General features: G+C 36.6%; 1 protein-coding gene across 1 annotated transcript in view; it reads right to left on the bottom strand.

The window, feature by feature from the left end:
• Positions 1-623: 623 nt before the first annotated feature.
• kto (mediator complex subunit kohtalo) overlaps positions 624-13,881 on the bottom strand; it is a 693,083-nt gene continuing 679,825 nt past the window's right edge. Inside the window, exon 41 of the mRNA XM_090412482.1 lies at positions 624-1,303. Within this exon, the coding sequence (XP_090268608.1) occupies positions 874-1,303 (430 nt within the window). The 3' untranslated portion in view covers positions 624-873. The remainder of the gene's footprint in view (positions 1,304-13,881) is intronic.

Here is a 13,881-nt window from a genome sequence, read left to right as displayed (position 1 = left end):
AACTGCCAAACATTATTTTATAGTGCAACTGACAATTGCAATCCAATGAAATTACTTCTGTTCCTTTTTTAGCCATCCCACTATTCTGTGGAACATCCTCACAGTAAATGCGTATTTAGGCTTAGGTGATGGCTAATGCTCATAATAAAATTTTATTTTATTATGAGCACAGAGAACTGTCTCTTCTCTGTGGCATATTCATTCAATTAAATTTTATTATGAGAGATCCTCACAGGATTCTCCACAGAATACAACCACTAGCTCATTTTCTTTCTTTCTCTTGACTCTGCTCACACAAGGCACTAAAGGTGAGCTAACCAGTCTCATATGGAATAGCAGGCTTTTGCTACTACAAACAAAACAGACACACACAACAGCCAGAGAAAGCATGCTCTCAACAGACAACTACTCATCGGTTTGTATGAAATCTTCCTCATTATCACAATTGCTACCTTCACCAATTAAGTCATCTCATGTCAAGTCAATTAAAAAAAAAGGATACTTTTTAGCCAGGGCTAGAAATCAGTGCTGGCAATTTATTGATTTTTTTTTTTTTGGGGGGGGGGGGGGGGGGCTTTAAATGCTTCAAATCCACAAAATGAAAGTTTATAAAATGTACCATCTTAGGACATTATAATCTTTATTACAAGATCATTTTACATCCATAACGAGTTGATATTCTAACAATAATTATTTAACAAGACTCACGGATTTTCTTTCTTTCTTTCCTTTTTAAATTAAATACAGAATTTAAGAATTATTTTGTCTTCATAAATAATAGTTTATTTCAACAGTGTATACAAAAATTACAGATCTATTTAAACCAGCGGAATATTTGTTACTCATAAAAATGCACCATAACATATGTCCGTTTCAATACGGACCCGGCTGATGGAATGGATGATGCTGTGGTGGAGGAGGATGCGGACCTTGACTATTTGGATTCAAATGATGCTGTAGATGTGCAACAAGGGCAGCAGTTTGTTGTTGCTGCTGTTGTTGTTGTTGCTGCTGCTGCTGTTGCTGTTGTTGCTGTTGTTGTTGTTGCTGCTGCTGCTGCTGCTGCTTCTGCATAGCCATAATTTGTTGTTGGTGTCTTAACTGCTGCATATGTTGAATTTGTTGTCCTCCAGAAATGGCAGTGATAGCAGATGGATTTGCTGTATTAGCTCCATAAGCATTTGAATTTCCCTGTACCATTCCTGACCCAGAGACTTGAATGTGTGAACTTCCTCCAGCTCCAACCTGACTAACAGTTACATTAGGAGCTTGTAAGTTCCCCTGAGACATAGGATACTGAGCTCTACAAGAAATAAATTAAATATAATATAAACAATAATGTTTGTTTATTAACTGACCAATTTCAACTAATCTAACGGTCTTAAAGGCAATATTTATAAATTTAAATTATATTCTAAAGTTACTAATATACCTGAGAAGTAGATATGGTTTTATATATATGTAAATATAGAGTAATACAAAAAGTCACACACATCAAAGTTGAAGCTGAGCCGCATCTGTGTTTCAATTCCAATTATTTTTTTTGCCTATGCCATCCTTGTATAATCTATCTACCATGAGTCAGGTACTGGGCATCCATGTGTAGTTCTGTTCTTATGCAAATATTGTGGAGGAGTTATCAGAAGTATCCTGACTCTGTCACTCCTCAAAATGTGATAATTACAAGATTAATCAAACGCTTTGGGGAAACTGGATCAGTTGCAGACAAATACCAGCATGGAAGACGTTCCATTTTGACTGAGGCTAAAGTGACTGTGATACACGTGTTGCAATGTTCACCTCCAAAGAGTTTTTAGAAAACTCTCTGCACAGACAGATATATCATATAGCAGTACTTGGAGAGCAGGGGCATGCCAGTAGTGTCTGGCACCTGTGTGCAAAACTTTAGTTGGCACCCATATACCCCTCCCCCAATAAAAAATTACTTCATAAAAATGTATCAGTGAGTTAAAATGAAATACGAAATATATTAATTATAAGTTTAATGAACAAAAAGAAATTACAAAAAAAAAAAAAAGTATAAAAAACAATAAACATACAAAAAGGGTACAAAAACAACAAAAATAATTTGGAAAAAAATAAATAATAAAATAAATAAATAATAGTAACTTACAAGTATATAAAATAGGAACATATTAAACATTATTGGGTAAAGAAATAGGTAAATAAATATTTAAACAGAAAGAAAAATCACTTAGTGAATTAAACTTTTCTAGTTTTCATTAATGAAAATTCTCGAATAATATCATGTATATCAAGTTGATCCAAAATATCTGACTCTGTTGATATAATGGCAAGATTTGAAAGTCTGTCTTGTATCATTGTGGAGCGCAAGTAGTTTTTAATAATTTTATGTTTAGAAAAAAAACCATTCCGCAGATGCTACAGATACTGGTAATGACAAAAGAATCCAAAGAGCAATTGTAAAGTTTGGATAAACTGTGATTAAGTCGTTTGAATAAATCTACTGAATTATCTGATATATATCATTTTTAAAATTAGAAATAAATGGTTGACAGTGTAAAATTTCTTCGCATAAATCGTCTGCATGATTCTCATGTGTTAATTTTTGTCATAACTTTTTACAAGAAGATAATAAATATATTTGTTTTGTGAAGTACTTAACAAATTCAAAAAATGAAATTAATTCATATGTTCTTTTAATAAAGTAAATCTTTCCTGTAACTAAAAGATTGTAATGTTTGATCTATTATGCAGAGAAAAAAAAAATTACTTAAAATGAAATTTTAGGATCTACTATATTTTAATTTTCATGTTCATAATCAAATTACGTAGCCTTAGTGGTCTACTACTATAAAATACAGATTCTGCATCAAATTTTGCTGCAATTAATTTTGAGCTTTCTACAATTTCTTTGAAAGTTTCATCAGACCTATAATCACTTAAAAATTGATTTAGATCATTCAATGCATCTAATGCTCGTTGCAAAGGTGGAGCAAGTTACCAACACTCCTATCTTGGTATCTCCTATAATGCAAAACACATCTCCTTGCGGATATATCTAATGTTATGCATTAAGGGAAGGGTAGCCTGGTAACTTGCTCCACCTTTGCAACGAGTTGCCCTGGTGTTGTACCACCTTACCCCAGTCCTGAAGATACTTTCAGGCGCAAACTTTGTTTGCTCACACTTGGATAAAGGATTAAACTAAATTTATTATACTCAAAACAAGTGAAAAATAAACTTTCTCCATGGCTCCATTTAAGTGAATATGTCAATAGCAAAAATAACAGAATTTCGTCAGAGGAAAATCCTCATGTTTTCCATGAAACACCCTTGCATTCTCTGAAAATCTGAGTGTGGTGCGCAGTATCATGACATTGAAGAACATGACTGCTGTTTTCAAGCAGGATGGTGCCACCTGCCATACATCAAATCAAACAAACTTTTTGAAACAAATGAATTTTTGCAAGAGGTTTTTGGTGACAGACTGATTTCTGAAGGACTATGCCTGAAGGACTAAATTGTAAAAAGATTTTATCAAATCTTTGCCAAAAATTTACAGAATGGCTGCCTTGTTCAAGAACAAGGCAGCCATTCTGAACATTTGCTTTAGTAATGTTATTTAGTTTTGCTTATATAAAGATATGGTTAAGCTTTGTTTGTATTAATTTGGTTGTATAAAGTTTGTCAATAATATTGAAAAATTCAAGTTTATTTTATGATGTGCAGACTTTTGGATCAACCTGTATCTATATATATCAGAGGCACAGACAATGGCAGTTTGAGGTTATTCTGAGTGCAGCATGTTATTACAATCTTCACATAAGACTGGTGTTTTTTTTTTTTTCCTGATTTACTAACTTTCTGTAAAGTAACTGGTGTATTTCTTAGAATATTACCATAGTTTTTAGTGGATTTGTTGTATTCAGTGTATTTAAAAATATAACTGTACATACAGATTGCAGATATTGTTAACTTTAGACAGTTTTAAAACAGCTGAAAAAGTTTACTTTTTTATAGGGCTCTCCGTTCAGAATGCAGCTAAAGTTTTCTATACTCCTGAAAATTTTCATGGTTTTCATCTTTTTATTTGGGATATGCCAAATCGTCAATAAAATGGACAAATTGGTTACAGCTGATATCCAATTTAGTTAGAGAATCCTGGGAATTTGCATAAAACAAAGAGCTAGTTTGACATCTCCAACCATAATATCAGGCCTAACGCTGCTTTCTTTCATAAGAAACTAAGACAGGATAAACAAAATAAGCAGAACAAGAAGCAGCATGAAAGAATTGATGTAGTTAATTTAATAATGAATAATAATAACAATAATAAAGTAAGTTAATTATTTTGGCACTATGATCTAATCATAAAATTTACAATCCTCACCTTCTCGTGGTGCACCCTAATGGGTATCTACCTGGATACCAAACAAACGAGGATGGGCTAGCAATTTGGGATTTAGCCGAACAAATTGTATTCTTATTGGCTTAAACCAAAACACAAAATGATGGTAAAACATGACAAACTATCACGCCAGCCGGGGCATCGCCCAGTTAAACAAGGCCCCCCCCATTGTTTTTGAACCAGGGAACCAGGGCGAACAACGAAAAGTCAGCTACTGAAACAAATCTGAAAACACACCCCAACTCAACATCACCAGAGTTAAAGATCGGTACTATCAACATAAGAAGCCTGAATGGCAAAGAAATGGAGAGGAAATAAATTAATGGAGCTGAGGAAATGAATAAGTACCAGATCGACATAACAGGGGTGACTGAAACAAAAAAGACAAAAACTGGTGAGATCTTTCTGAGCAATAAATACAAAATGTTATATTCAGGCAATGACAATCATGGAAAAGAAGAAGTAGCTATAGTATTCAACACTAAATACGAGGACAATCTTCTTCAATGGCAGGCAGTCTCAAGTAGAGTGATGTGGGCAAATATCAGAATGGGGAACCAGACAATGAGAGTTATTTGTGCCTATGGTCCCACAGAAGGTTCTACTAAGGTAGAATTGGAGGAATTTTTTGAAGCTTTAGAGAAAGCAACTGACACAATGAAAAATTGGATTTGCCCGCTAGAGGGCCAGATGGATGGTTGTGTTTTCAGAGAGCTCCCGAAAGCTAAGTACAATTCTGAGTAAAAATTAGAATATAGGTTAAAATCATAACGTAATATTGCCTAATTTTGGTAGCTTGTTGTGTCTGTGGGATTTTGGTGTGAATTCCGTTATTTAATTTAGTATATAACGTTACGTTTCATAGATTTGAATATGGCGCCAATGCGACGTAAGATAATGGCGTCCAAAAATACGATACCATTGTTCAAAAACTATAAAGTGAGAGAGTTTGTCCAATGTGATGTGTGTGGGATGTATGCATTCCCGAATGAGGCTGGAATTTGGATTGAAAGTGATAGTGGTGGGAGAATGTGCAGAAAGTGTAAGCAAAGTGAGGAGTTGAAGTATGTGTCCGGTTGTGAGATAGTTATGGTTGAAGAAGGCCAGAATTGCGAGTGAAAATAGTGGCTTGATAGGGAATTGCGATGTACAAGATGGCAATGAGAGTGATGATCTAAGAAAGAGTGAAAGCAACCATACAGAGAGAGAAAATGGTTTAAATGATAAAAATAATGAGGAATTATTTGTAGGAAGTGAGATCGCTAGGTTGCGCACAGTGATACAAAATGCGCAGCGGCAATTAGAGCACCTGCAAAACTCTTTCCAGAGTGATTCGGCTAACGTAAATAAACAGCGTAAGAATGGGAGAGTTTCTGAAATGAAGGAAAGAGTGTTGTATGGTAACTCGTTATTAAGAGGGGTGATAGATGGCAGTGTAACTAAATCGTACTTACCGGGTGCGAAATTTAAGGATGTAAGTGAGAGTATTAGAGTGCAAAAACAGAGGGTGAAAGAATTAATAATTGTGGCGGGTACAAATGAATTGAAAGGTGATAAATTTTTTATGAGAGAGGACTTGAAAGTATTGTTAAAGGTAGTGAAAGAAAAGAGTGACAGAGTTAGAATGGTTAGTCTGTTGCCGCACTGTGACAGAGAGGAGTTTAGAAGGAGGGCCATAATCGCAAATGACATTATGCGCAGGTTATGCAGACGGTGTGGTGTGGAATGAGTTTGAAGGGCGAAAGGACTTATACAAGATGGATGGCCTGCATTTGAATGGACTTGGTGTGCGGAGACTGGAAAGAGTGTTGTTGAATGAAGTGAAAATGGATGTGCAAAACCATGGAAACTAGCACTACCAAGGAGGGGGGGGGAATGGATATGCAGACATCAGTGAGACAGATGAGTGTAAGAATGTATATAATGTACCCGAGCCAGCACTAAGGACAAAAAATGGGAATGGGTCATTTAGAATAACGCATCAATATAGGGGTGGGATTAAGGGATCACTGCATTTCATGTATACTAATGCCAGGAGTATTAGGAACAAGAAGGAAGAATTTTTGGCCTTGATTGGCTCTTCCTGGCCACAGGTTATTGGCATTAGTGAAACATGGCTGATGGAAGATGATATAGTTAGTGGGATAGAATGCGTAGGTTATAGTGTGTTTAGGAGGGACAGAGAAAATAAAATGGGGGGAGGGGTATTATTGATAATAGCTGATGAACTGCAGCCAAGGAGAATTGAAGTTGTATCACAGGATAGTGAAAGGAGCTCATTTGAGGCTATTTGGTGTGAGATTGAGACTGGCAGAATAACATATACAGTTGGGTGCTGTTATAGACCAGGTGATGGAATAGATGGTGGAGATAGTATGCATAGGGAAATTGATGAAATGAGTGGAAGGAGGGTAATTATTATGGGGGATTTCAACTATGGTAACACTGATTGGAAGGAGGAGAGGACACATGTGAGGAAGGAAAAGGATTTTATTCAATTATTAAGGGATAACTATCTGAGACAGCATGTAATTGAAAATACTAGGGGTGTGAGAGTGCTTGACCTGGTAATAGCATCTGAGAATTTGACTGTAATGAATATGACCATGTTGCCACCTATTGGTGAGAGTGATCATAATGTCTTGACCTGGGAGGTGGCTAAAGGTGTGAAATTTTCGATTAAGACAGGGTATATGTGGAATTACCGTACTGGCAAGTATGACAAGCTTAGGAGATTGCTTGGATCAGTGCCATGGCATGTACAACTGCAAGGGCTGGACGTCGATAGAGCATGGGAAGTGGTCAAGGAGCATTTACAGGAGGTTATGGCTGATTGTATACCTAGGGTCCGAATAGTAAAACAAGTAGGGGTTAAATGGATGAATAACACCATTAAGCTTGAGCTGCAAAAAAAGAAACAACTGTGGAGGGAATTTAAAGAAAGGGGTGACCTGCAGGCACACGAACGGTATAAAGTGCAGGCCAGAAAGGTAACGAGTGTTGTAAAAAAAGCAAAAGCGGATTATGAAAGGAAACTAGCTATGCAAGCAAAAGAGAATCCAAACAGTTCTTTCAATATGCTGCAAGCAAGAAAAAAACTGTACACGGCAAAATGATTTTAAGGAATGACGATGGTAAGGAGGTCACTGAATCAGTCGATATAGTGGAGTTACTGAGCGTGCACTTTGCAAAAGCATATCATCCAGGTGGTGACATTAAAAAAATGAAGGAACCATTAGTTTATATGGGAATAGTGATGAATGAAGTGGAGGTGACTAGTCTATTACAGAACCTTAATGTGAACACATCTGTGGGATTGGATGGTATACTGGCACGGGTCTTGCGTGAAGCGGCTAAGGAATTATCAGTGCCCGTGACCATGTTGTTTAATCTGAGTCTCAGGTCTGGTTTAGTCCCGAAGGTGTGGAAAGAGGGGAAAATAGTTTCACTGCATAAAGGAGGATCCAAGACTACGGTTGCAAATTACCAACCGATCAGCATATCAGGAGTCGTTGTCAAGGTCTTGGAGAAAGTAGTCAAGGGAAAAATACAGGAATGGATTGATGAAAATGAGATACTTTACAGGGCACAGCATGGCTTTGTGAAGGGTAGATCATGCTTCAGTAACTTGCTCAAGTTTTATAACAAGGTGACGGCTGAACTGGATAAGGGAAATGGGTTTACAGTGATACTGCTGGACCTGGCAAAGGCGTTTGACAGGATACCACATGGAATACTAATCCGTAAACTACAACATATGGGAATGGATATAGGGTTGGTGAGATGGATAGGTGGTTGGTTGATGGAGAGATATCAAAGAGTAGTTTATTCAGGAGTAGAGTCCAAAAGACGGCCTGTGACTAGTGGTGTGCCGCAGGGTTCTGTTCTTGGACCACTGCTGTTTAATTTGTTCATTAACGAAATAGGGAAGGATCTAAGTGGAACAATTCATTTGTTCGCTGATGATGCAAAGTTGGGTAGGGCAATAGTGAATGCAGAAGAAGTCAAAGTCTTGCAGGATGACTTAGACAGATTGGAGTTCTGGGCTAAGGAGAATGGATGTCAATTTAATGTGACAAAATGTAAGGTTATGCATTTTGGGGTGAAAAGATTAGCAGCAGTATACCACATTGGTGGAACTGTTCTCCAAGAGATTGATGAGGCCAGGGACTTGGGAGTGTTGGTGGATAGGGAGATGAAGTTTAGGGGGCACATTGCAAAAGTAGCTAAATCAGCTCATCAACTCACTTAGTTGTTGAAAAATACCTTGACAAGCAGAGACAAGCAAGTTACTGTACCTCTGTACCGAGCCTTGATAAGACCTTATCTCGACTACTGTGCCCAGATTTGGTCACCTCAGTTCCTTCTTGATGGGGAGGAGGCGGAGAGGATCCAGAGGCGAGTGACTAAGATGATAAAGGGTCTATGGAATGAACCATATGAGAACAGGTTGAAGATTTGTAGGTTGCAGAAACTAGTTGATAGGCGGAAAAGGGGAGATATGATTGAGACATTCAAATTGCTAAAGGGATTCTATAGGATTAATTCAGAGGATATTTTTGAGATCAGGACTGGTGGTGGGAGAACTAGGGGACACCTATGGAAGCTGGGCAAGAGTGTGGTTAGCAGGGGTGTTAGAGCTGGGTTCTTTACTTTTAGAGTGGTAAATGAGTAGAATAAGCTGCCAGAGTCTGTTGTGGGTGCTATGACGGTGAACAAGTTCAAGGCAAGGTATGATAGATACTGTGAGAATGTAATCGCATAGTTGTATGGACATGATGTTTAGGGCCTCCCTCAATGAGTCTAAGGACTCCTGGAGTCACCCGAAATAATAATAATAATAATAAAAAAAAAGGAAAAGTTGGTCCTTGTTGGGGATCTAAATAGCAGAGTAGGAAATGATTGTCAGACATACAAAAATATGTTTGGGAAAATTTGGAGAAAAGAGTAAAGCTAATAATAATAACAAATACCTGTTGGATTTCTGCTCAAGACATGGACTGGTTATTACTAACACCATGTTACAATGTGCACAAATTCACATGGAGAGAAGAGGCTAGGAATAGGAAAAGTCTCATTGACTATGTTATTGTTGATAGTGATGTTTTCTCCCTGGAGCAGGACACCAGAGTGTACAGAGGATTTGAAATTGGAAGTGATCACTATTTAGTCTTGAGCAGTATAAAATTGAATTTCATATTGAAAAGAATAACATGCAAGAAAGTTTTAAAGAGAATAAAAGTTGACTAGCTCTCAGATGTGAACTGTAGACTAAAATACAAAAAGATTATTGAAGAAGAAATGAAAGAGTTTGAGAACAGGAACCAAACCTTGAAGAAAACTCTGATTGATTCAGCCAGAGAGGCATGTGGTGAGGTTGTCTGCAAGGATAGAAAAATCAGAACTCCATGGTGGACACAGGAAGGTAAAGATGCCATGAAGGAAAAGAAGAAAGCATATCAAAAATTCTTGGCAAGTAAGTCAGCCTGTGCTCTTAGAGAATACAGAGACAAACGTAAGAAAGCTAAACACTGTGTAAAACTAGCTAAACAAACGTCATGGGAGGACTTTGGCAAGAACATTGAAAATAAATATCAAGAACGTAGCAAAATATTCTGGAGGTTGTTGAAGAAGCTTAGAAATAGAGGAAAAAGTGCTGTAAAGTGCTGTTTTACAGATGATAAAGGTGACATGAAAACGGGAGAAAAAGATATTTTTGAAGTATGGAGTAATTACTTCGAAAAATTGTTAAACGAAACAAGCAGTGAAAGCACAGTGTAAAAAACACTCAACAGACATACAGTCAGAAATACATATCCATACGTGAAGTAGAAAAAGCCATCAAAGGCTTGAAATGTGGAAAGGCAGCAGGAGTAGACGATATTTGACCAGAAATGCTGAAGTATGGTGGTATAAAAGTCTTACAGTGGCTGCACTGCATAGTTCAGAAAGCCTGGACAGAGGGACAAATTCCTAATGATCGGAGTAGAGCTCTCATAGTACCCATATATAAAAAGGGAAATAAAACTGAATGTGAGAATCACAGAGGTATTTCCCTTCTTAGTGTTCCAGGCAAGATTTATGCCAATATACTTGAGAAACGGTTGAGAAGAATTGTGGAAGAAAAGCTTGGTGAAGAACAAGCTGGTTTCAGGCCAGAGGCTGTCAGGATCAGATCTTCACTTTATGACTAATAGTTGATAAATCATGGGAATATAACAAAGATCTGAATTTAAGTTTTGTAGATCTGGAAAAGGCATATGACAAGGTGACAAGAGAGAAGCTATTCAACACTACAGTTATATGGTGTCAATTGGGCATTATATCAAGCAATACTTAGTCTTTATTTGAGTTGTAAATCAGCAGTTAGAATTGAAGGCAGTACAGGAAGATGGTTTAATGTTAAATCTGGTGCGAGACAAGGATATACATTATCCCCTCTGTTATTCATTATCTATATGGATCACATGATGAAGGAAAGTGGTATTAAACATGATATCAAAATTGGAGATGTTAATGTCAGCTCTTTGCTTTATGCAGACGGTTATATAAATAAATAAAACAAACTTCTAAATAAATCCGCTAGAAGTCTGCAAGATTCCCTGACTACACTGAATAATTGTTTTAATAGATATGGTATGAAGGTCAGCAATAAAAAGACAAAGACAATGAAAATAGGCATAATCGTTGAAAATGTCAACTGCATTCTGAACGGAGAACCTGTGGAACAAGTAAAACATTTCAGCTACTTAGGCACCATTTTTAGTGAAGATGGTAAATTAAATATGGAAATAGACAACAGAATCAACAAAGCTGGTATAGTAGGAAGACAACTGAATAAATTCATAAGGAATAAGAGAGAAATTAGTCGGAACACTAAATTAGCTGTATACAAGACAGTTTTCAAACCAGTTTTAACTTATGAATCTGAGAGCTGGGTCAGAAGTAAAACACTTGATCCAAGACTAGAGACCGCAGATACGAGAGTCCTGAGAAAGATTAGAGGCGTGAACAGATCGCATCAATGGCAATATCACATTAAAAACAAGGATATTAGGAAAAAACTTGACATTGTCAGTATCCAGGAATGTGTTAGCAGAGCTAATCTCAGGTGATATGGTCACTTAAACAGAATGGGTGAGGAAAGATTAGCAAAACAAGTGTTCTCTGCCAGGTTGGAAGGAAAACGACCCAGAGGAAGACCAAGATATAGGTGGATTGATATGGTACAAAGTGTCTTAGATGATAGAAATATAAGATCTGCTAATGTTGGAGTTTTGACAAGTAACAGATTGATTTTGAGGAAAATCGTAGATAGGAAGTTAGTAATGATATAAATTTTTCATGTAGTACTATCATATCCTGTAAACCCTTTGAAGGTACATGGCAGGAATTTGATGATGATGTTGATGATATATAGTCTCTGCATTGTATTTGGTCACTTCTTAAATATTAAACTGGAACTTTATATTAGCTTTATTAGTTGACCAGAAATTTTTGTAAAATATGTACAACAATTGTCTACAAGTTCACCCAGCATTTCTGTCTGGCTTCTTCAGGAGATGTGTAACGGTACATGGATCTAACGTTTGCTAGTAAAAAAGAAGAATGGAGTAACACAGTCAAATATATTAAAACGCCGCGTAACACCATAAGCATGGAACGTGGTGTATCAGTCCTTGTTTATTGAGTGCCTTATATAGTTTTTGGCAAAATGAAATTCTGGTAAGCTGAGTGAACTTATTAGGCTTTTCCAAATGTCTTTCATAATCATTCCATGATTTCTGTTTAGATTTTCTCCAGAGTGGAGTATAACGGCAGCTTCTTTGAAGTTTCTACATTGAAAATCCTATTCTATATAGGGCATGGAGCTTTTATCCCAATTGATGGTACGGTTAGAAATCAAGAAGTGATGGACTAATCCTGAAGTATATGTTCTGTTGTTGTTCATGTCTCCTACATGTTCTTTTATTCGAATTTACAGGCTTCTCGACGTTTGCCCTATGTAATTTAATCCATAGGAACATGTAATGTTGTATACAATGCCGTATTTGAAGAAAGCATTATCGCCATGTTTCAAGATCACCTTTGGTGATCTTAAAACATGGCGTATTGTCTTGACAGATTTGAGAGCAACTCTGACATTGAAAGACTTAAGGAGTTTCATTTCGCCAAAAACTATATAACGCACTCAATAAACAATGACTGATACACCATGTTCCATGCTTATGATGTTATGCACTGTTTTAATTTATTTGACTGTGTTACTCCATTCTTCTTTTTTACTAGCAAACATTAGTTCCATGTACCGTTACATGTCTTGAAGAAGCCAGACAGAAATGCTGGTGAAACTTGTAGACAATTCTTGTATATATTTTACAAAAATCTCTGGTCAACTAATAAAGCCTATATAAAGTTCCAGTTTAATAGTAATATATAGTATTTATTACTACTTAAATAATGCAGATTAAGTGTAAATAATGTAGAAAATAAGTGTAAATGAACCGTAGCTGAATGCAGCTCTAGAGTACAAAAAACAAATAGGATGGGGTGAGATATACAACCTTATTAAGCAAGAGAGCCATAAGATGATCTGGAAGGAATATTGTGGGAATAAGAGTGACCAGTTTTGTACAGAAAGCTAAATCAAACTAAGAAAATGAATTGACTGTGCAGGTTAAGGGCCACCTCAAAGGATTTTATCATTATGCTTCAAATAAAAGAAAAGAATAAATGTGGAAGAATAACTTTAGTAAATGCAGACAGTACCTTTGTTAGAAGCTGATGAGATTATTTGAATAATGATTGCTCACTCTGCTAAGATATATCAACCAGGTACTGTATTTATAACATATATAATATGGTCAGTGTCACCACTACACTGGATGAACAAATCGAGGTGCATGAGAATGATGTTCAAGAGCTGTTGCACATAATCTGGATAAGACGTCGACAATATGGGACAGATGGGAAATCAGCATGTACACTAAAGGAATGTTCAGTCAAACTGGCTTGGCACTTCATGTGTTTGTATTACTTGAGTCTCAGCTCAGGAAAGACTCCATAGGAATCAAAAGAATGCATGACAGATCTCTTACACAAGGATAGGGCAAAATATGATATGTCTAACAGTATGTCTGGAGTGGTGGTGAAGATTTTAGAGAAACTGGTAAGGAATTGCCTACAGAAATGGGTTGACAGGCAAGCTCTACTTTGCAAAGAACAGCATTAGTTTACTAAAGGAGGTCAATGTTTTACCAATTTGCTCATATTTAATAATAATGTTATGGCTGACTTGGATAAAGTGAACAGATATACTATGATACTGGCGGATTTTGGTAACGCATCTGATAGAATTCCACATAAAAGACTGTTTCATGAACTGAAGTATATAGGATTGGTATATAAACTATTGACCTGGATAAGTGGGTAGCTGAGAGACAGGTCCTTGGACTACTTTTGTTCGATCTATACATTAATGATATAGA

Source organism: Typopeltis vanoorti, chromosome 22 (assembly GCF_054136105.1).
Source record: "Typopeltis vanoorti isolate ZY-2024b chromosome 22, IOZ_Tvanoo_1.0, whole genome shotgun sequence".
Lineage (NCBI taxonomy): Eukaryota > Metazoa > Arthropoda > Arachnida > Uropygi > Thelyphonidae > Typopeltis > Typopeltis vanoorti.
This window is presented reverse-complemented; position numbering and strand designations above follow the sequence as displayed.